This window comes from Danio aesculapii, chromosome 11, assembly GCF_903798145.1.
Source record: "Danio aesculapii chromosome 11, fDanAes4.1, whole genome shotgun sequence".
NCBI classification, from domain to species: Eukaryota; Metazoa; Chordata; class Actinopteri; order Cypriniformes; family Danionidae; genus Danio; species Danio aesculapii.
In genome coordinates this window covers 5,854,714-5,877,764 of record NC_079445.1, presented here as the reverse complement: position 1 = coordinate 5,877,764, position 23,051 = coordinate 5,854,714, and the positions used below count along the sequence as shown (strand labels likewise).

The 23,051-nt window shown below is 37.6% G+C and overlaps 1 protein-coding gene across 2 annotated transcripts in view; it reads right to left on the bottom strand.

Moving 5' to 3' along the window:
• The window catches only part of ptprga (protein tyrosine phosphatase receptor type Ga), a 592,629-nt gene that overhangs the window by 26,901 nt on the left and 542,677 nt on the right, over positions 1 to 23,051 (bottom strand). For both annotated transcript variants that reach the window (XM_056467738.1, XM_056467739.1), the window contains exons 16-20: positions 14,975 to 15,066; positions 4,644 to 4,740; positions 2,797 to 2,879; positions 2,574 to 2,708; positions 2,354 to 2,488 (exon numbers count right to left, since the gene is read on the bottom strand). In XM_056467738.1, the coding sequence (XP_056323713.1) occupies positions 2,354 to 2,488; positions 2,574 to 2,708; positions 2,797 to 2,879; positions 4,644 to 4,740; positions 14,975 to 15,066 (542 nt within the window). The remainder of the gene's footprint in view (positions 1 to 2,353; positions 2,489 to 2,573; positions 2,709 to 2,796; positions 2,880 to 4,643; positions 4,741 to 14,974; positions 15,067 to 23,051) is intronic.

Here is a 23,051-nt window from a genome sequence, read left to right as displayed (position 1 = left end):
CAGCATATAACATACTTGGTTGGAAATAAAAGTAAATATCTGACTATATTTTACAAGACGATATACTAGACGTTTCTTTGTAGTTGTTGTAAAATTTACATAGCACTTTCTGGTTGAAATTGATTTGGACCAATTTTTTTAAAGTGTATAAATCAAAGGTGACACATTTTTGCAGGACTATCCTGGAATTAGAAGTTACCCATATCCCACAAGACATAATTAATGTCCTGCATTCAAATTTTGTCTGTAGCCTAATTGAAAATTTGAAATCATGTAATATCCCTGTAACACAGTTGGTCAATTAATGTTAACAATTATTTACATAATTTAATAGTAGTGATCGTATCTTTCTCTCTTGTCATTACACAGTCATTACTAACTCAAATGTTATTCACTCATTCATAATGTTCTAAAGATTAAATGTATGCATCTAAACATATTTTGTCTGAATTACATTTAATTGGATCTGATTTTTTTTACCTATTTATTTTAATATCATAAAATAATTCTTTTTTTTTTTTGGGGGGGGGGGGGGATTGTTATTGTAATATGAAATATTGTTATTTCAATACTCAACAACATCGAATATCGCATATATTTTCCAGTATCTTGCAACCAAGCGGCAACCTCCCGCTCTCCCTCGGGAAGCCAATACGGAAGTAACTGAAACTGCAATTCATCAAAATTCCGCTAGTCCTGGCTCCATAATAGAGCAAATTGCAATTGAGCCCACTGTTAGAATGGCCAACTTTACAGCAGAAAAAAAGGTGTTTACAGCCTGGTACAAAGAACGATTTTGGTTCATATAGCTATTATTACCCTCCATGACAACTGTGAGGGGGGGGGGGGGGGGGGTGAATTTTTTTATAACTCATCCATTTCCTTTATTTTAGGTTATATTAAGTTTGCATAATTAAGGGCGTGGCCACTTGAGTGACAGCTAGGTCTTGCTGGTCGCCGTCACTTCACGAGATTAGCCACTGATATCGGCATATTCATTGTATTTTTGTGTTGTTTTATGTGGCTTTACACAGTCAGCTGCCTTTTGGACTTATTTCTTACAATTATCAGATGATATGGCATGCTGTGTGCATTTAATTGTGCTCACAAACCATTCACATGGCCTCGTTTCCCATGTGAGTAAAGTTATATACTTGTATACCATCTCTATAAATGTATTTGTTTAATTTAAGATTTATTTAAGATCATTTATCATTAATATTTTTCTTTAGACCTGTAAAGCACTCCAGAATGTGACAGATTGATTAGCTGTAGACTCTAGAACAGTCATCTGAAGCGTTATCATACAGTGTTATGCTGGAGTTCATCAATAGTCTTGCATTTACTAACACACACTATATTTGAAGTGTTTGGAAGTAATTCACGTTTTCCTCCTGTAGAAAAACGTCATAAGAACAATGTTTAGTGGCTCACTGTATTACTACAGTGTTTTTGAAAGTCTAAACACTTTATTGATATAGTGTACAGCCAAGCACATGTGGTCAGAACACAAACGAGTCGCAGGTAATAGAGTATCAAGCGTTTCTCCCAAAGTAAAGTCTGTCTGCCAGGTCTAAGCAAAGTGCCAGCAGGTGTCTGTAGCTCCGCTCACTCTCCACCTCTTTGCCCTTGTTTGGTATCCTGCCGTGGGTGCGATGACGCGCGAACAAAATGGCGACGGTTGGCCGTGCCTACTTGTAGCTTCTTTTGCAGTGTTCAGAAACCTATGGGTGACGTCACGGATACTACGTCCATATATTTTACAGTCGATGCTTGCAACCCTGTATTCTATACTATATATCTTGGAAATGCACTCCTTTGTTTTTTTTTGTGTCAAAAATGTTGCGTTTTTACATCCAAGTGGGGATAAAACATGAACACACAAGGTTAAAATAAAATGATTCTTTTGTTTGAAAGCAGAGGTCTGGTTCTTTGTTTATGATACACACACTACCTGACTAAAAGTCTTGTCGTTTATTCAAGTTTTAGGAACAACAAATAATAAATTGACTTCTAGTTGATTATTTCGAATCAGAAGTGGCTTAAATGAAAGGCAAAGGCCTCTAGATTACGCTTATTTTACCAAAATAAAATATGATCACGCCTCATGAGCTTGGAGGACTGCATCCATACATCTCTGCAATGACTCAAATCACTTCTTAATAAAGTCATCTGGAAAGGCAAAGAAAGCGTTCTTGCAGGACTCCCAGAGTTCAACAAGATTCTTTGGATTCATCTTCAATGCCTCCACCATTTTACCCCAGACATGCTCAATAATGTTCATGCCTGGTGACTATGGCTGTTTTGCTTTTGTTATGAAAATGAGAGAAAGAGAGATGAAAACTTTGTTTACCTTCTTTACTTTGGTGTTTCTGATAGTGAAGATGCGGAGTGTGTAGCACGCCATTACTTTGGTTTTCTTCAGCGTCACCACAATATTCCCATACTCCTCACTGTTCTCCGTGGGCCAGTACTGGTCACATTTTCTCTGCAGAACACCACAATGAAAAAGTTAACAGCAGACATTTGATTATCTGATGATTGAGAAAATGTAGCGGCTGTGATAAACTCACTCTGCCTTTCTCCACGAGGTTAGTGATCATGACTATAATGCCAGTGTTCTGCTCCCACACCATCCGCCAGAAGTCCTCGAACGTGGATTTGAGAGGGCCCTGAGCTGCGATGTAGGCCTTGGGTTTATTGTAGCCCTGTAGAGAAGAGAAACACAGGAGATATAGATCGCAAACACACACACACTCAGGTCATTATGGATACAGAAAGCCAGACTTCACTCACATCCACATAGTTGGCATTGATGTAGTCGCTGTGTTTGGAGTCTTTGCCTGCCAGAGGCCTGAGCTTCACCCGACTGTGGTCATCTGGAGGAACAAAGAGAGAAGGACGCTCAGAGACATGCCTGATGTCTGACCTATAGCCGAGAACACAGGCTAAATATGGAATTTAACACTGAATTTTTGAAGTATCTCATTAAACATTAGCTTTTGAATTAATTGTGAAGTTTAAAGCAAAAAGGACAAACAGCCAATGGCATTTTGTTATCTCACAGCTTTACCAGTGAGAGTGGTTGAGTTCAACCGCATTAAATAAAAAGAAAATGAGAAGCGTCTTGAAGGGGGCGTGGCTAGTCAGATATTACAGAGCATTTGATTGGTCAAGATTTTGCCTGCAGCTAGCTCTCTGCAACTCTCACATAGTCACCCACTGAAGCTAAGCAGGGCTGCGCCCGGTCAGTACCTGGTTGGGAGACCACATAGGAAAGCTAGAATGCTGCCAGAAGTGGTGTTAGTGTGGCCAGCAGGGGGCACTCAACCTGCGGCCTGTGTGGGTCCTAATGCCTCAGTATAGTGAAGGGGACTGCTCAGTGAAGCGTCGTCTTTCGGATGAGACACTAAACCGAGGTCCTGACTCTCTGTGGTGGTTAAAAATGTCATTCGCAAGAGAGTATTCGGCATCCTAGCCAAATTTGCCCACTGGCTTCTGTCCATCATGGCCTCTGGCGCAATGTGGCTGCAGTCTCGTCATCCAGGTGGATGCTGCACACTAGTGGTTGATGTACTAAGCACTGTAAATGAGTGTCCAGAAAAGCGCTGTTTAAATGTTATTATTATTACTATTTGATGAGAAACCCGAATTATCATTTGTGAATAACATGAATAAAACATGTAAACATTAATAAAATTGTTGATCATTTAAGTGTAAGTGACAAACTACAAGCTTTACATGTTTCTATCGATTTTATATCTTCTAAAGACACGTTTTTTACCACTGTTTTGGTGCGCACTAGATTAAAGATATCCTAAAAGCGAACAATATTGATACTAATATCTAAAAAAACTTAATTTCATTTCATTGGACCTTTTATCAAAAAGCTAGTAAAAAGAACTGTACTGTGAAATATTATTAGAACTGTTTTAATGTCATTTATTCCTGTGACTCAAAGCTGAATTTTCATCAGCCATTACGCCACTCCTCAATGCATCATAGTCCTTCAGAAATTCTTTAAATATGCACTATGGTGCTTATAAAACATGATTATCATCACTTTTATTTCAAGAATCCTTCATTATTTGAAAATCTAAAAGATTTTTTCTGAATATTAGCTAATAAAATGGAAAAAGAAATGGAAAATAATTCACTTACACAATACAAGCACTTTCAAAAGTGGTCTTAGATATCTAAATAATTCAAATTAAGTATTCAGCTTGAAGTGCAGTTTAAAGACAGAACTAGGCTATCATGTTTGCTAGGCAAGATAGGGTAATTTGGCAAGTTATTGGACAACAGCTGTTTGCTCTGTAGACAATCGAAAAATATATATTTCTTGAAAGAGCTAATAATAAATAAACAATTTAAATATAAAAATATATATATATATAAAAAATAAATAAACAATTTCTGAAACTGCTTTTATTCCATCCAAAATTAATCAAGTAAGAAACAAATATTGAAATTCTGCGAAAGTATCCTTGCTCTGTTAAACATAACTTTGGGCAATATTTAAAACAAAATAAACATTTTTCGGGAGGGCTAATAACAATAATTTTGACTTCAACTGTACATCCATACACATATTTTACATATATTGTATATTATGTATATTACACAAAGATTGAGAGACTCACAGGCTATGATGTTGATGTATCTGTTTTTGTGCTTGTTGTCTGGATGATTGGAGTGTTCTGCTGTAATCTTCATATCAGCTGTGCAGCGCTGCACTTCCTACAACACACACACACACACACACACACACACACACACACACACACACACACACACACACACACACACGCGCACACACACACACACACACACACACACACACACACAATGAAGCCATACATCATGTGTAAGAACAACTTACATCAAACGTCAAGTGACATTTGCAAACAAATGATTCCCTTAGCTTTTTCTTTTTAAATGAAATATGTTCAGTTCTCCTTTAATTCACAAGTGTGCAAACAGAGCAACAGAAATACTGGACGAACATTGACCAAACGTTATGAAATACATTTCTATATCCATTTAGAACATCTAATATATGCTACCGTTTAGCAGTATAAAGCATTCATACATTTTCACATGTGACAGGGCCAGAATTTAAGAGACGCTGTTTGCTGCAGAGCCACTTGGGCTCCAATGAGGAGGAGCATGAGCTCTTGCTCCTCCTCCTATTAGCTGTTTTAGGCCCAATCCCAATTCTACCCCTTAGCCCTTAGCCCTTACCCCTACCCCTCGTTTTGCGCGTTACACCCAGGGGTAGGGGTGTCCCAATTCTCTTCAGCTTGAAGGCGTTTAGGGGAAGGGATGAATACCCGTTCGAACGAAGATTTTTCAGGACCACACTCAAAACCAAGGTGTAAGAATACTACAAAAATTCAATTGGGATTGGGCCTTAATGCTTACACCCCTAACCCCACCCCCAGTGACATCGCTTGTAGAAGAAGCGCAGCAAGGACGAGCTGGAGCTCAAGCTCCCCCTTGCTGGAGCTCAGCTCAAGTGGCTCTGCAGTGAGTACCACTTGGAATTTAATGAGTCATTGAAAATGTCACCAAAATAACTTGAAATGACCCACAAATTCAACATATCTGGAAAAAAAATGCTTCTGCACAATTCAATTCAAACCAAATTTGAAGACCCATCAGGAGAGGTGAGCTGACAATATAATCCTAGACAAAACACCAGGTAAACAATAAATAATTATTTTCACTTTTCTTATAGCATTCTAGTTATGACTTCTTTTTCGTGTGATCAACGTATGGTGTAGCTGTAGATGAGTTTCGGAAGCAACTCGTAACCTTTTAATAATAATTTGGCAAATTGAACAAAATGAACGAAATGACTTGAAAAAAGATTCGTTCACCTCGATGAACGTTCCGACTCAGTAAAATGATCTGAACTTCCCATCACTACAGTTTTCTGACGTTTATTATTCTTAGTCATGTCTTCCATAGGCAACTCAACCGGAAGTTATAAAGCAATTGCAAAAAACGAGCACACAACCACATCACAGAATAAGATCAATAGCAATTGGTCACTAGAAAAGTTCATTTCTGAACCATGTGTGACATACAATATTATAGACAACCTCTATCCTCCTGAGACGCAAAGAAAATTTAATTACAATTTTTTTTCAGTGATTTCCTACATCCTTTGGGTTAAAAAAAATTCTACAATTTAGAGTTTTTACATTTTGTTTTTATTTTTAATTTTACACCATGTCCACTATACTTTAGTTTAAAACAACCGCCACTCAGACAACAAAACTGTATAGGAGAAGGCTGTAAAGGGATTATAATCCAATATTAATGTAACAAAAACTAAACAAAAGCCATTTTTTCCTTTTGTATTGAAATTCCTGAAACGGTTTACTCTGAAAGAGAGCCGAACTCAAAAAACAGAACAAAAACAAAATAAAGTGATGTTAATCCAAAAAAAATTTAACACAAAAGTGATTTAAAACTGATTGTCATTCTCTAATTGTCTCTAATTCTCTAATTGTCTGATTGTCAAACTCTAAATCAGAGTCTCCCTCAACTATTTTATAGTTCCTCTCTGCCTCAGTTCTGCCTCCTACAACATGCAGTCATTAATTACAAGATGGTCCTGGTGTCCACTATAGTGGACATTTAAAAAAAGGATGATATTTTGAAACACAAACAAGTTAACAGCTTTGAAAGCTAAATGTATTGTTGCTGACACTTTAATAAACAAATATATATGTAATAATAATAGTAAAAAAACATTTAAAAAGCTAAATTTTACATGCCTCTCTCCTTCCCATAAAATGTGCTTTTTGTATGTCGGCCATTTCGGATACAGTGTAAGAAGTGGTTCCTAGCATGCCAGCCAATCAAATGACATATCACTAGAAAGCCCAGGATGTCTTCTGAACAGTACAACAGGACTTGACAGAGTAGCTAAAACAATTCAAAGAAAATTAATGAAAACACAATGTCCACTACAGAGGACACAAGTCAATGGGCGGTATCTCAGGAGGCTATAATTAGCACAAATATTCTCTTCCGTTTGCAGACACAGCTGACATTCTGAGGCTCTTAACTGATCTCTCCTTAAAATGAGAATACACGACACTGTCTAATAACAGACTGTAGCCAAATGTAAGAGATCACTGAAAACAAGAATTGGCAGTGCGTGCTTAAGTTGGTTGTGTTTGTGTTGCGTCTGAAGGGTGTGTGGACATGGTTGTTTAAAACCACAAGGTGATTGAAAATCTGCCAGAGGCTGGTTTCAGTATTGTATCATCCGCACACATGCACCTGTGTGGTTTCTGGTTCCCTGCACCTGAACTAACCCTACCATTAGTACGGTTAAGTAAGGGTGAGAGCTAATACTTTGCTGAACGTCACGGCAGAGAGCTAGCTTAATTCTGTTCATGTGTGACTTGTGATATCCTGTGATGTTGGCGGTATTATTTGATTTTATTGTCCTTAAAGGAATAGTTCACCCAAAAACGGAAATTCTCTCATCATTTACTCAACCTTCACTTGTTCCAAACATTTCTTCTGTTAAACACAAATGAAGATGTGTGGAAGGACGCTGGAACCATTGACTTCCATATTTGTTCCTCCTATGAACGTTTTCAGCTTTCTTCAAAATATTCCCTTTTTGTTCAACAGAATAAAGTAACTCATATAGGTTTTAAACCACTTGAAGGTGAGTACACAGTGAGTGCATTGCTATTTTGGAGTGAACTATCTGATTACATGAACTCTAATAAACCCAATCTAATTTGTTGAGTGAAAAGTATATCCAACTGGCATATTCAATTCATTAAATGGATGAAATAGGTTTTTTTTTTTTAAATAGATGCAACTGGTTGACTGAGAAGGAAAAAAGGTAAAACTATAGCGAGGTTGAGAAGTGAGATGATGGCCAGTGTGTGGAGGCTGAAGGTCAAGTTCCACTTTAAGAGGATCTCAGGCCTCGTCTACACAAATATAATACTACACTAAATAAGTTTTGCTACGGTTAGGCCATCCGTCCACACTACGCCGGAGTTTTCGAGCGCCGAAAACAGAGCGTTTTGGAGACGCTGAAGAGGCCGTTTCATTTTAAAACGCTGCTGCTCCATCTCAGTGTGGATGGGGGAAAACGGAGACATCTAAAAACGTAGGCGTGGCTGCAGACATTCGCCTCTCTGATTGGGGCATTTTCCTCTGTATTAAGTAGCCTACACACAGTTCAGTCCTGCATCCTCTCCCTGTAAGTTCAGACTTCGCCAGTTTGGTATGGAAAACAAACTCCCGAGGACACGTCAGGTAAATCTTCAAAGGGAACAGTGTACGTAATAGCATCATTCACATCACCCTGGCTACGTTGTTTCACCTTCTTTACAATAAAATGAAAACATGATATAAGGAACTGCCTATTTTCACTTTGATATTAGCAACTTAACAGACACCAAAAATGTTCAGGCGTCATGTTATGGAATAAAATCACTGTCATAAATATTTCACGCGTAAATAAAATTCACGCATCTGTAATTATAAAATCGTAATAGAAAACGGAACGTACTCGTAATTTTACAAGGGTACAATTCCAAAATCTGCGATTAGAACAGACACAGACACAACATTTTCTTTGTCTGTTTGTATATGACATAAATTTACCAGGGACACGATAACCTGATTACGAGTAAGAATCGAACAGCGACACTCCAATGTCAAAATTGTCACAGGCATTAATAAACAAGCGAGAGCCATCAATCACAACGGTGCACTTGCTGGATACTTGAGCTCCCACACTCCGTCTCAGGTAAGATTTTTGTTATTTTCTCTTTGAGAAATGTCCATCATGAGCTGTAATAAAGGTTGAGACTTAATGAGGTCCATTTTCGCTGTGTTTTTTTCATTGTTGATTTTTTTCATTTGCGTCTATGTCTCATGAATAAGACTCCCATGCATCAGACTTTGCTGATGTGGGTTTCCTAACAGTAAACTGACCATTTCCTAATGTAAGCTGAATGACCTTCAAGGACAGTGCAATTCACTTTGCTCTGTAAAGCCTGCTCTGAGGATTGTTATGCAGATGATGTGCGCACAGACTGTGCGAAAAAAGCACGAGCAGAAAGCACTGGTCATGGTTCAGCATATGTAACAGTCGTGAGCACTGGCTGTACCGGTGCTCAATAAAAATGAGGAAATCACAGATATGCTGTTCCGAAATAACGTCGAGACTTGGAACCGTTATAATGTTAGACTGCCCGCACTTGTGTTAAAATTACACCAGAGTAACCGACCGATACCGAATTTTATTCGGAAAAGCAAATATAGAAAAAATCATATAAAGATTTGGAACCACCTTTAACATGAAAAGGTGGAACGTTAGGACAGTTTCCAATTTGTACAAATCCAGACATTTTCATTCTTACAAAAATGAACGATTTTTAAAAGGAGACGTGTCCCCAAACTCCACCCCTAAACCCAATTTTATTTGTGGGATGAGCAAATGGTACTAAAATGTATGAATGAGATCATACAAATTAGCCCATGAATCAAAAAGTTCAGCCCCGAATTGGACAATGTTTCAGCAGTAATACCTCATAGATTGAAGCTGCGGTCACACTGCACTTTTCTCCCCATAGACTTCCATTCATACGCACGCGAATGCGTCAGACAGGAAACGTAAGGTCGTGCGGCCGTAAGTTTCGCCGTTCGATGCGTTGGAAAGCTTAAGATTGGTGAACTCTGTCCTGCGCAATCGCATCACATGATTGCGTGAGACCAATCGAGGATCAAAACATGACCTCTGGACAGAAATTTCGAATATGGAATCATCTTGTTTAATCCCGCCCCTTTTCGCAGCGCCAGACGACAGAATTTCGCAAGTTCAAACTCTAGTGTGACCACAACTTTATTTAGGCACCACATTTGGATGTTGATAGTGTTTCCATAAAAATACACAATTTTTTTCCACAGAGTGGAATGGTGTGTGTCATCATCTCAAAATCATGTGACTTATGAGATGACATAAATCTCATTATTCATTAGCAATAAAGTAAAGATTGATTTTGTTTTAAAAAGTCTTAAAACGAATGAATGAATTAATGAATGAGTAAATAAATAAATGAATAATACAAGAAGAAACTCTTCTAGCGTTCTCCATTCACTCTCCTTTCGCTTTCAGCTGAATGCCAAAGTTCTCCAAGTGTCCTCTTCCTTTTTTTTCCCCCTCCTTTGGGGTTGTTTCTTTCCTCCCCCTAAAAATCTCATGCCTGAGCTTCACATAATCCCCGTGCCTGTCCAGGCCAAGCCAATACCCTTCCACTCCTCCTGGCTCCCATGATCACTGCCACCCCACCACTGCTTTCTTCAGGCCGAGCTGCACAAAGCCACTTGTCAGGGGCCTGGGGGGCTCGTCCAAAAGGGGGTTTGGCACAGCTGTCATCCCTCTTTCTCTCTGCTCGAGCAGTGGAGGCGAGAGAGAAGGGTTAGGAACCACAGAGGAATCCATTGAGGGGAAACAGCATCAGAAGCGCCCCTTGGAACCACTTCCCAATGTCCATCAAGCCTACATGCACACGCAAACACACACTTTTGAGGCACATCCCTGCGCCAATCAAGCCAGTATTGAACAAAGGGGCCAAGCGAGGCCCTTAGGGGACCCTCAGTGACCCCCTGAGACCCCTCCCTCATTTTCTCCTCTGAAAGAGGGAAAGAAGGAGACCTACTTTTGATGCTAAATCCAATGAATTGCTGTACGACAAACATAACAAGCAGGGATTGATAGGGATATTTTGTATCATTTATAGTCATGCCAATAAAGCAACTTTGAATTGATATTTAATAAACTTTAATAAGAGTTTAGATCCATTTATTTTCCAACACAGGCTCAATGGAAATATGTGCTTCAGATTACACTTTTTTCCCCCAAAAACAACATCACTGGGTAATATAACGTAAAAAAAATAGTTCCTTTTCACAGTAATGATATTTACAGGCACATATTATCCATAAATAAAGGATTATTTTTGTGAAGTTCTTTGCACGACACCAAATAAATACCACAAAAACAATTTCTGTAATTACAATGTCTGTAATTTGAAAATAAATTCATTACAAATCTAATTAATTGAGAAACAGCCTCTCTCTCTTTCTGTTACCTGTTTCTCAACCAGGTGAGGACGTTGATTGGTTGCACCTGCAAGCTTAAAGAGCCTATATTATGGGTTTTTAAAAATGACCTTCCATGTAGTGTGTAACACAGCTCTAAGTGAAGTGAAATATCCAGCTAAGGCTTAAATCTGTAAGTGTACAGTGTTTAAAACTGTTGATTCATCTATAAAGAGTCGATTCATAGTGCTTCAAATGAGTCACCTTGATAACGAGTCAACGCGGCAACCAGTGGTGTAGTCCTTGCTATACGCACGTATACTCAGTATGCTTACTTTTTTCCATGAGCTGTTTGGGTATTACCACTTCTGAGGATCAATAATTGCATATACCCTCGGTATACTCACTTATTTTTCTGATTAGACTTCCCTAATTTTAATGTATTATTTTAAATTCTTATTTAAATATGTATATGTGTGTAAATGTATATACATTTTTCTTTGTTTGCCCCAAAATGATCTGTTCCTGATCTGAATGAAAATCCTAAAATCGCCCCTGTACAACAGTATTTCACATTTGTCTTAATCGTGCCTGCAAACCTGTAGGACCGGAAGCTGTAGGAGGGTGGGTGCCATTTTCTTTGTAAAAATAGTGGTGTACTATAAAAAAATGGCCGTGATTTTAACGGTAAAAAACTGTAAAAATGCTACAGTAGTACTGATACGGCGAATAACCGTAAATTGACTTCCCCAGACTTCCCTGCATGGCACAACATTTGTTATGCTTTTTGTTGACATTACTGTGGATCTTTTCAGTTGTTTCCCCATCAGTTCTGTACATTAGAGATTTATGCTACATCTAATGTTGATAATGTTTATTTCATGACTTTAATTTTATGCGTGTTACCATACTGGTGTTTAGTAGCTGTGTGAATGACATTGAAGCACGTTCTATACACTGATACACTTTTCTGCTTGTGAGAGAAGTTGTTTGGGTTGAGCATTGGTTCAATATGTAACTTTCTCATCATCACCTGCATATGGCTGTGTTAAAGTATCTAGCAGTTGGTAATTCAAAATACAAACATATTACCTCTATAAATTAATGAAATACGGTAGTTTACTGTAAAAATGAGAAATAACTTTTACGGTTTGTACTGTATTTTTAACTGTAAAATACTGGCAACCACAGCTACCGCTTTTTTACCGTAAATGTTACGGATTTATTTTTTACATTGTGGGCAAAGCGAGGATTCATAAAACACTGAAACAGGTGAAGCAAATGTGTCGAAGCTTCGAAATGTTTCGAAATCAGTCTCTACAGTAACACCTGGTGGTAATTCTTTTGTATTGGTTTGAATCAGCTTCAGCAAAGAATCAGTTAAGCAAATTGAGGAATTCTACTCCACGTTGTAGAGTTGAGGTTTCAAGTGATTTAGTGGAGCGGTGAGAGTTCCTGACTAGCATGCAGAGAGGAAGAGTTTGAATCCATGGTGTCTCAGCTATATATATATATATAAGACTATATAGCTATATATATATACATATAAGTTTTTGCATTCCATGTAGCAAACAGTATGTGTGTAACATTTATTTTTTAAATAAAAAGTCTTAAAATGTAAAAAACTTACAAAAAACATCCCATAATATAAATAAGCTGTTATTTAATAAGAATATGTCAATAACTCAGTTTTGACAAATGTCAGATAGAACCCAATAATTAACGAAATGTTGACTAAAATGTGATATTGGTCATTTTTTCCCACGCGGTATTAGATTTAAAGATCAGAGAAGTACAATACCATGGTTTCCTCTACATTCATTCTTCCATGGCGGGCCGCCACACCAAGATTCATTTCGCCACGGCTACATTACAGCTTCTCATTCAAAACATTCTATCTTTTTAATAGCGGGTGATAATCGCACCAAAACGTATTAAAAGTTAAGTGAATTATAACAGCGCAAACTTTTCTGTAACCGTAGTAGTGCTGTGCCAGGTGCGTGAGGCCAGCAAACACAACGTATAGCCGTTTTACTTTACTTCAGGACGCATTAATACCGGAGGCATTCATAAATATTCCTAGCAAATCTAATAAATGCTGGAGACATACTCGTTACATAAATGCACCAAATCGCACCTCAGCAGCGTTTATTTGAGAGCGCACATGAAGATCTGCGTGCTCTTAAAGTGGCTTATATTTGAGGGGGCGTGCAAGAAGTTTTGTGCATGAGCAGAAAAAATCGGCGCGCAACTAAAGAGATCCGCATGCTCGTAGGCTATTACATAAATGTGATCTTGACTTCTAATACTGCGCTCACGACATTTGTCATTGAAACAACGCCACGGGTAGTTGGTAGATCTGTGTAAAAAAGGCCTGCCGCCACAGCTGGAAAATATCCTAGAGGAAAAACTGCAATACAATATGGTCAAAAAGACTTTAACCCCTTTTTAAATACTAGATTTGAAAGCAGGAATGCGTCTCTTGTTTTACGTGTCATCCGATTGACCAAAACACATATTATCATTCGGTATAAACATGACATCAGTCATGTTTACATCACAGACTCGCTATGTCTCATCCATGTTAGCCGTTCACATGGTAAGCTTAAATAAACAAGCCTGTGTGTGATCAGAGGTTTAAAAAGCCATGAAGAGCAATGAAAAAGAATAGATGGACTGAATCAAATAGCCATTCAAATTGCACAATGACAAGAAATAATATAGATCGTGCCACAAAACACATTCAAATGAAATAACGAGCCTGATTTTAAAATTTAAGCTGTAGAAAGTACTGATATTTGTGTAAAACTGTAAGGAGTAAAAGTAAAAAGTTGTCAGAAAATTAGTGAAGTACTGATACCAGAAACATCTACTCAAGTAGAGTAACAAAGTATTTGTACTTGGTTACTTCCCATCTCCGGGTTAATACAAATAAAAGCATGTATTATTCACACACACTCCTACATTACAGCCAATTTAGTTCATTCAATTCACCTACATTGCATGTGTTTGGACTGTGGTGGAAACCAGAGCATCCAGAGGAAAACCCACGCCAACATGGGGAGAACATGCAAACTCCACGAAGAAATGCCAACTTGCCCAGCCAAAACTCGAATCAGTTACCTTCTTGCTATGAGACAGTGCTAACCACTGAGCCACCGTGCCGCCCTCTGAACTGATTATACTTTACAAATCAACATATTCTGTAACACTCCATTTTAGCTATGTTCAGAGGTTTTCAGCAACCTTCAGAGCTCTCACACCTCATCCATTTTCCGCGTAAAAGGAACTTCAGGATGCTTCAGAATACTGATCCACAGCAGAGACAGACTGTAAAACCCAGCCTGTGTGTGTGTATGTGTAGTTCTAACCTGCAGGTGATCATCGGGGGCCAAACCTGCTTCATTGCTATTCAGCTGACAGCACATGCAGACGCTGCAGCCCGAAACTCAATGGACAACTAATTACTAGTCATTCTGGTACAAACTGCCATCACATTAGCCTGACAGAATGTTGTTGTGGTTTTCTGGCTTCTGCATCATTCTAACACACACACACACAGCAGAGAGAGTTCAAACTTGGTGTGAAAAAAAAGACGGCAGTGTTCAGATGGCCTAATTCATTCTCACACAGGCTGAGTTGAACTGGCTTGTCCTGTACGGCCACCTGCCAGAAATAACAAACATCCGCGGAGGGATCCCGACCCAGCTGTTCACAGACTGACACCAGAAACTGTCAACAGAACCGCTGCAGCGAAGCCGAGGGAACCACACCAGACGGGAAGCGTGTTTACAAAAGTCTGTGGGAGTTTGCTGAAAGGGAAGAGTTACAGACACATGTAAAGTGTGAGTGTGTGTGTGTGGGGTAGGGAAGATCTTACCTCAAAATCATCTGAGAAGCCATGCTGGTTGTTGGAGTAGAGCTCTGCTACATGCTTGATGAAATGTTTCACAGGAATGGCCTCCATGTCATCTGAAACAGACAAACGTACATACAGCTGAAGTCAATTTCTTTTTCTTTTTTAAATATTTCCCAAATGATGTTTAACAGAGCAAGGAATTTTTCACAGTATTTTCTATAATATTTTTTCTTCTAGAGAAAGTCTAATTTGTTTATTTCGGCTAGAATAAAAGCAGTTTTAAATTTTTTAAAGGCCATTTTAAGGTCAATTTTATTAGCCCCCTTAAGCAATATATATTTTTATTGTCTACAGAACAAACCATCATCATACAATAATTTGCCTAATTACCCTATCTTTCCTAATTAACTTAGATAAGGCTTTAAATGTCGCTTTAAGCTGAATACTAGAATCTTGAAAAATATCTAGTAAATGTCATGAAAGAGATCAGTTATTGAAACTATTGTTTAGAAATGTGCTGCAAAAATCTCTCCATTAAACAGAAATTGTGGATATTTTTTTGAGGGGGGCTAATAATACAGGAGGGCTAACAATTCTAACTTTAACGTCATCGCTAGAACAGATGATTGTAACCAAAGATCCTGCAGACCCTCATTAGTGCCTCATGGTTAGTTAGTTTCTGGATTTTCACTTTCATTGGTATTATTATTTTGGATAATACGCAAACAAACAATTAATATAAGTTATTCTACTAGAAACACAATTGTCAGTTTATTTATTATTACTTGCAAACATATTTGACATATGTTACGTAAATATATAGTTGAAGTCAAAATTATTAGCCCCCCCTTTGAATTCTTTTCTCTCTTTTTTTTATATTTCCTTAATTATGTTTAACAGAGAAAGTCTTATTTGTTTTATTTCGGCTAGAATGAAAGCAGTTTTTTTAATATTTTTTTTTAAACCATTTTAAGGTCAATATAATTAGTCCCTTCAAGCAATTTTTTTTTCGATAGTCAATAGAACAAACCATCGTTATACAATAGCTTGCCTACCCTAACCTGCCTAATTAACCTAGTTAAGCCTCTTAATGTGACTTTAAGCTGTATAGAAGTGTCTTGATAAATATCTAGTCAAATATTATTTACTGTCATCATGGCAAAGATAAAATAAATCAGTTATTAGAGATGAGTTATTAAAACTATTATGTTTACAAATGTGCTGAAAAAATCTGCTCTCCGTTAAACAGAAATTGGGGAAAAAATAAACTCTGACTTCAACTCTATATAACATTTAAAACATTATATATAACATCTTTCAAATAGTACAGGACAAAAAATACATAATGGTAACCCATATGGTAACAAATAAGGTTGTATTAGTTAATGTTAGTTAAAGTATTTACTAGCAGTAGCAGTGAAAATTAAATCACACTGAACTAAACTGAACTTAAACACTAAAACTGAACAGACACTGTTTCAATTTACTTAAATCTTCTATGTGAAGCTGCTTTGACACAATCTACATTGTAAAAGCGCTATACAAATAAAGATGAATTGAATTGAACATGAACAAAACATTTATTCATTCATTTTCTTTTCGGCTTAGTCCCTTTATTAATCAGGGGTCGCCACAGCGGAATAAACCACCAACTTATTCAGCACATGTTTTACGCAGCGGATGCCCTTCCAGCTGCAACCCATCACTGGGACAACAAAACATTTATTACAGTACTAATTCGTGTTGGTTAACGTTAGCTAATGAAAATAAAGTTGTTCATTATTAGTTCATGTTAACTAACGATGCATTCAATTGAATGAATTTAAATAAAATGCTGTACAACTATTGGTCATGCTTAGTTAATACTAGTAAATACATTAACTAATGAAACCTTAATGAAAAATGTGACCAAAAAAAAAACAAAAAAACACTAGCATTTGCAAATCACAGGTGAACTACAAATCTGCCAATTTAATGAACTACAGTTCCCATCATGCACTTCACTCACACACCTCGCCCAGATTCTCCCTGACTGCAAACACACACAGCTGAAGCTGTTCAGGACTATCAGATGGACTACTAACACAGCGCGCACGCACACAGTTGCTGAGTCTTGGTTACTGTAAGTGAGCATTTCCTAGTGTTTTTTCTTGTCTTGCCTTTTGTGTTTTTTGGACCCATGTTTGTTGTTATACCACCTGTCCTTACCATTCGCCTGTATTTCTGGATTACACATGTTGTACCGTTTGCTCCTGTTGATCCTGCCTATATGACTGTCCCTTTGCCTAAATAAAGCTGCATCTGAAACTTCTCCTCTGCTGCAACCCGTCCCTCTTTACAAATATACTGCCTAAATCTTAATATGTGACAAATACTTTTGTAAAGATAACAATAAAGAAGCCATACATACATCCAAAGCTATGTAAACTAGATATCATGGCAAAACACAGGCCATTACATAGTAGTTTATAATACAATATTTACATACACTACAGTTCAAAAGATGGGGTTAATCTGATTTTTTAATTCAAGTCACTCATGCTCTTCAAGGTTGCATTTACTCGGCCAACATAACAATAAATTAATAATTCTGAAATACTATTACAATTTAAAAACAGTTGCGTATGTGTTTAAAAAAAAAGCAATGCACGCATGTTCTGCCAGTAATCCAAAGTGCCTGCAAAATAATACAGCTACCAAATGAATTCTGGCATCCATGAAGAAACTAAGGGCCCTATTTAGCAGGAAAGTGTCCATGTTTGAAAGGACAGTGAACTCAAAGCAGCATATGAGTTAAAGCCAGCCGAGCGAGAGAGAGAGAGAGAGAGAGAGAGAGAGAGAGAGAGAGAGAGAGAGAGAGAGAGAGAGAGAGAGAGAGAGAGAGAGAGAGAGAGAGAGAGAGAGAGAGAGAGAGAGAGAGAGAGTCTGCTACCTACACTAAATGGATCTTTGTAAATACTGAGGCCAAACCTTGCCAAGCTGGAACACAGATGCTCAAATTGGATTGAGGGCACCATGCCACTGGTATTGTGAGCCGTGCCACAGAGTAACAATGAAAATTGGTTCCAATGAAGTGCTTATGGGAAAGCCAGAGCAAATCAATGGCTCTCGTTGCATTAAGATCTGGGTTCCACTACACTGACTAACCCCGACCTGAAACTTCCAGACCCAGAACAAACCCCACACACTGTCCACTTCTGTTCCATTACGCTCTCCACTAATTATTTACTCAAACACACAAAGGCAATGAGCCAAAGAGAGATACAGGCCAGTCAGATGAAGCCATTTTCTTGGCTCCAACCTTAATGGCTAATGTGTACGTGTGTTAAAGAGTGTGTGTACATGCAGAGGTTGCAGATAAACCATACTTATTTTTACTGCCAAACGCAAAGGCTCTAAACGAACCTGACAAGACCATGTTTCCCCAAAAACGTAGCTGTGTCTATCCACAATCAAAAAACACTTCAATTTAGCTCATTCTCATCTGGTCCAACTTAACCCTTTAACTGCCTCACCAAGAAAAACAATTTTGGACTGCATTTCTAAACTCATAATGTCGCTAGTTAACACACTCAATGCATTTTGTTTCAACACATCCCATAATTTCTAAAATATCAACCTCTACCAAACTTTATCAAATGAAATGAGTGTAGTGAACTCAAAATTTACTGAAAGTTAATTCTACTCATTTGAAAAGAGTTTTGAACTCAGTGTTGAAGGTAATGAGTTAATTAAATACCTCATTACTTCAACTTAAATGGAGTAAGTTCACAGTACTCATATAGATTAGTTTTTTTTTTAACTCAAATCGTTTGTTGCAATTGGTTTCCTCAAACAGTTTGAGTTGCCTTAACTTATTGAGTTTTACAGTACTCAGTTGGTTTGAGTTCTCTTTATTAATTGGGTTTTACTGTGCTCAAATCGCTTCATTTACTCAAATGGATTTGGAAATGGAAGTTTACAGTACTCATTAGGATTACTTTTTGAACTTAAATGGTTTGTTGCAATCGGTTTCTTCAAATGGTTTGAATTACCTTAACTTTTTGGGTTTCATAGTGTGTGAAAATTAGAAAATATGAAGTGTGAGACCAATTTATTTTAAAACATAATCAAAATAAAGCATTTTTGAATACTAAATTCAAATTTTTCAATTTAAATGTTTTGAAGTGTGCCATAAAATATTTTAGATTCTCATTTAACATACTTTCTTGTTTTTTTGTTTGTTTGTTTTTTTACAATAAAACCTAAATCAAGTGCAACGGAATTATGCTTGCTTGATTCTTTGGTAAACCAACAATGCGGTGTGTGTAAACCATTATTTAAAACAGGCAGTTAAAGGGTTAAAGCTATTGCACACTAAATCCAAAATTATCCAATCGTATTGCCACTGTAACTTTCATTCATCATAAAAAAAAATTCTATTCTGATTTCTTTTTTCCCCATTTTTTTACATCCAAAAAGGCATTTTCAAGGTGGGTTTGACAAAAAAAGCAAAGGGCAAAATCCAAAATGCCGTCGGAGAAACTAATCTACAATTGGTCTCACAACGACCCATCATAAAGTCCTTTATTATAAGCAAAGTATGGAATATAAAGATGCGTCATACAAAGACCGATTGAGGCAGGTGATTGTGAAACAGTTAAAAAAAATGCATCGGATTTGGTGAGCAAGGTTTGTGTGTGTGACAATTTTTTCCACTACACCACTGGAGCCGACAGCCTTATAATCTTAAAATGTCAGCAAAATCACCTTTTTTGTCATCACTTTAGACATTACGCTAGAGAATCATTCAAACACTAGCTCTAAAGTGACATCTGTGAAGTAGCAATGGTTTCTGCTGTTCTGACGTCAGCTGCAGATATGATTGAATGGCGGAAGAAAGTAGTTCCTCATACAAAAGGGTTTTTAGGCTTTCCATGTTTGATTTTCTTTTTAAGATACACAATTATGCCATCAGACTGTTGTATAATCGCAATACCACACTCATAGCAGTGCGATATGGCTGTATATCGTCACTGATGGGACACTAAGGCACTTAGCCTGTAGCCTCCCACCAGTGCCAATACCGCACTGCTACGAGTGATATTGCTCATATATATATATATATATATATATATATATATATATATATATATATATATATATATAATATATAATATATTATATATATATATATATATATATATATATATATATATATATATATATATATATATATATATATATATATATATATATATATATATATATATCACCGGCCAAAAGTGGTGTCAGCTTTTTTATTTAAATACAGCCATTCAGAAGCACAGAATAGTGCACTCACTGCACTCCAACGAAATGGTGAGGTTTATAATCTAATTAATATATATATTAAACCTCTTTAAGATTATTAAATGTAGATGCTGAATCGCTGATATGTGTTGGTTTTGAGTCTAACTTTCTAAAGTTCAATTTAAAAAGGTTTATTTCATTTTCAGGATCTGAGGTGAACTATCTGCTGCTGCTTTCAGTAGTATGGCAATAAATGTCATGTAATGACCTTCTACTGTGTGCCGTTGCTTTTATTTAGAACACAATTAAAGTCAGCATTTAGGTTCGATAGTCAGGCACACTCTTGTTGGTCCTCAATCTGGCAACCTGCGCTTTGTTTTGATCCAGAAATGCAATACCTAGTTTAACCACTAGGTGTCAAACTTACATACAGCACCTTTAAGATAATTGTTAGGTCTTTTCTAGGGATCAATGTGTAATCCATATACCTTAAAGTGACTGTCAGAACATTTTTAGGTGGTTGTTAAGGGCTTTGGATGTCAGATTGTTGCTCAGGTGTTGTTGGTGGTTGTCAGATACTGCTAAAGCATAGGTCTCAAACTCCTGGAGGGTCGCAGCTCTGCACGGTTTTGCTCCAACTATAATCAAACACAGCTGATTCAACTAATCAAGGTGCTCACTAGAGACAATTAAGCAGGTATGAGTTGGAGATGGTTGGAGCTAAACTATGCAGAGCTGCGGCCCTCCAGGAATTGAGCTTGAGACCACTGTAAAGGTCATGAGGTGTTGCTTAAAGGTCCAAGTCAAAATAATTAAGTCTACAATATAATTCGGATGATTACATATGGCTTGGCTACTAGTTGAGTAGTAGGTTTTTATGTTTGTAGTGTGAGAGAAACCTAAATCTTTAGGCCTGGGTGTTTGTTCAAATAGTGGCAGTACAATCACTACGGTGGCCGGGAAGTGCAAAACAACATTACAAAGTGTGAAACACTTTTACGAAGCTGGAGCGAAATTTACATTTTGAAAAACATTTTTACCTATCATAAGACACAATTAAATAGGAAAAACGATTTTACCAAGGACCAAACTAATTTACATTTTAGAAAAAAAAAATTAACAAGACGCAAAACAGTTTTACCAGTCCCGAAACACTTTTACAATGACATATTCCTTACGGAAAGGGAATGTACCACACACCGGAAGTGACACAGAATGTACCACACACCGGAAGTGACACAGGGAAAAGTGTTGTTGTCGTTGGTGGTGAGCGCAGTAAATTCGTGTTGTGGAGTACATTGCGTAAATAAAGTTAGGGTGACCAAACATGGACTGCGGTCGAGGGTTGTTTTATCCATTTTGCGAGAAGGGTCTGGCTGCAGAGTTGCACTTGCATGCTCGGGCTTGAATGCTCAGGCACCCATGCTTCCTATGCAAGTGATGTCATTTACAATCGACACCTGCACCTGTCACGGCACTTTAAATCAACACAAATAAACCAAAAGTAAGTTTCCAGTTCGATTGCGTTGATAGTGACGACGTTGTCAAATAATTCTAAGTTCTCAAGTTGTACACCATGACTGATCCCCCACCCCCCGAAAAGCTGTTTGTGTATCCATCATATGATTATAATACTTTAATGTAAATTTACCAAAGCAGGCTACTATTAACATTTATACCAGCAAAGCTTATTATTAATTTGAATCAACAACTATCAGTTCTAAATATACACAAAGTATTCTTCCACAGTTATGAATTAAAAAAAAACAGGCAAATTAGAATTTTTGTTTTTATTTTAAACATTTCAAGGAGTTGTAGTATTACAACTAACATATACACATTATGGACTTACAGCAATGATTCTTAAACGACTTGGGGAAACTATTCTTTACTCAGCAAGTCCCAGGGCGATTGCAAACAAGAATGCAGATGTCGATGCAAGTGACGTGGCCGGAGAGTGCAGGGCTTGTTTGCACGAAGTCCTTAACCAAAAAATCCCTCAGTTTAAAGGGCACCTATGGTAAAAAATCTACTTTTCAAGCTGTTTGGACAGACATATGTGCATGTATGTTGTATAGAGCGTCATATTGGGGTGATATAAGCACACCCAGTGTTTTTTTTTCAATTTAACAACATAAAAAACGGTGGACCAATTGAAGCGGTTTTCAAACCGACCACAACTTTACGTAGGAGAGCGGTCCGTCCGCACACCAATATTGATTGACAGGCGCGTCATCATATCCTCAGTTTGTTGATTCACGTCCGACATTTTTAGCGTGAGTCGATGCGATATCATTAAAGGAACACCCTAGCTCTATTTTTAAATGTAAGGCTCATTGGGCTCAACACAAGAGCAATATTCTCCACATTATCGCTCTAATCGGAATTATTAGTTGTATCTTTAGGTAGGTTTGCAAACATGTGTACTTCTCATTGAGTCTACCTTATACTTCAGCCGTTTGCATTTCTCGCGATCCCAGAAGCTCCCTGTGATCTTAACTAGCATGCGTTTTAGAATTCTAAACATAGGTTTCTATCAGGGTACACTCAAGTTGACGGCTGGGCGCCGCGGACCACTGCAGAAACCTATGTTTAGAATTCAAAAATGCGTGGCGCGACGATTCGGGACACTTCATGTTTCTGCCACGCCACAGAGAGTGTCTGGTGTGCCGTGTCGCGGCTTCGAGTGGCGCATCCGGTGCCTCAGTCAAAGTTAATTCAGTGTGCGTGGTTATTAGTTTCTGTGTTCAAGCTCGGCACTTGAAACTAGCACACAGTTGGCTGTAAAACTGTACAAAGACACAAATGATTTTGTACTCTCTGCTTG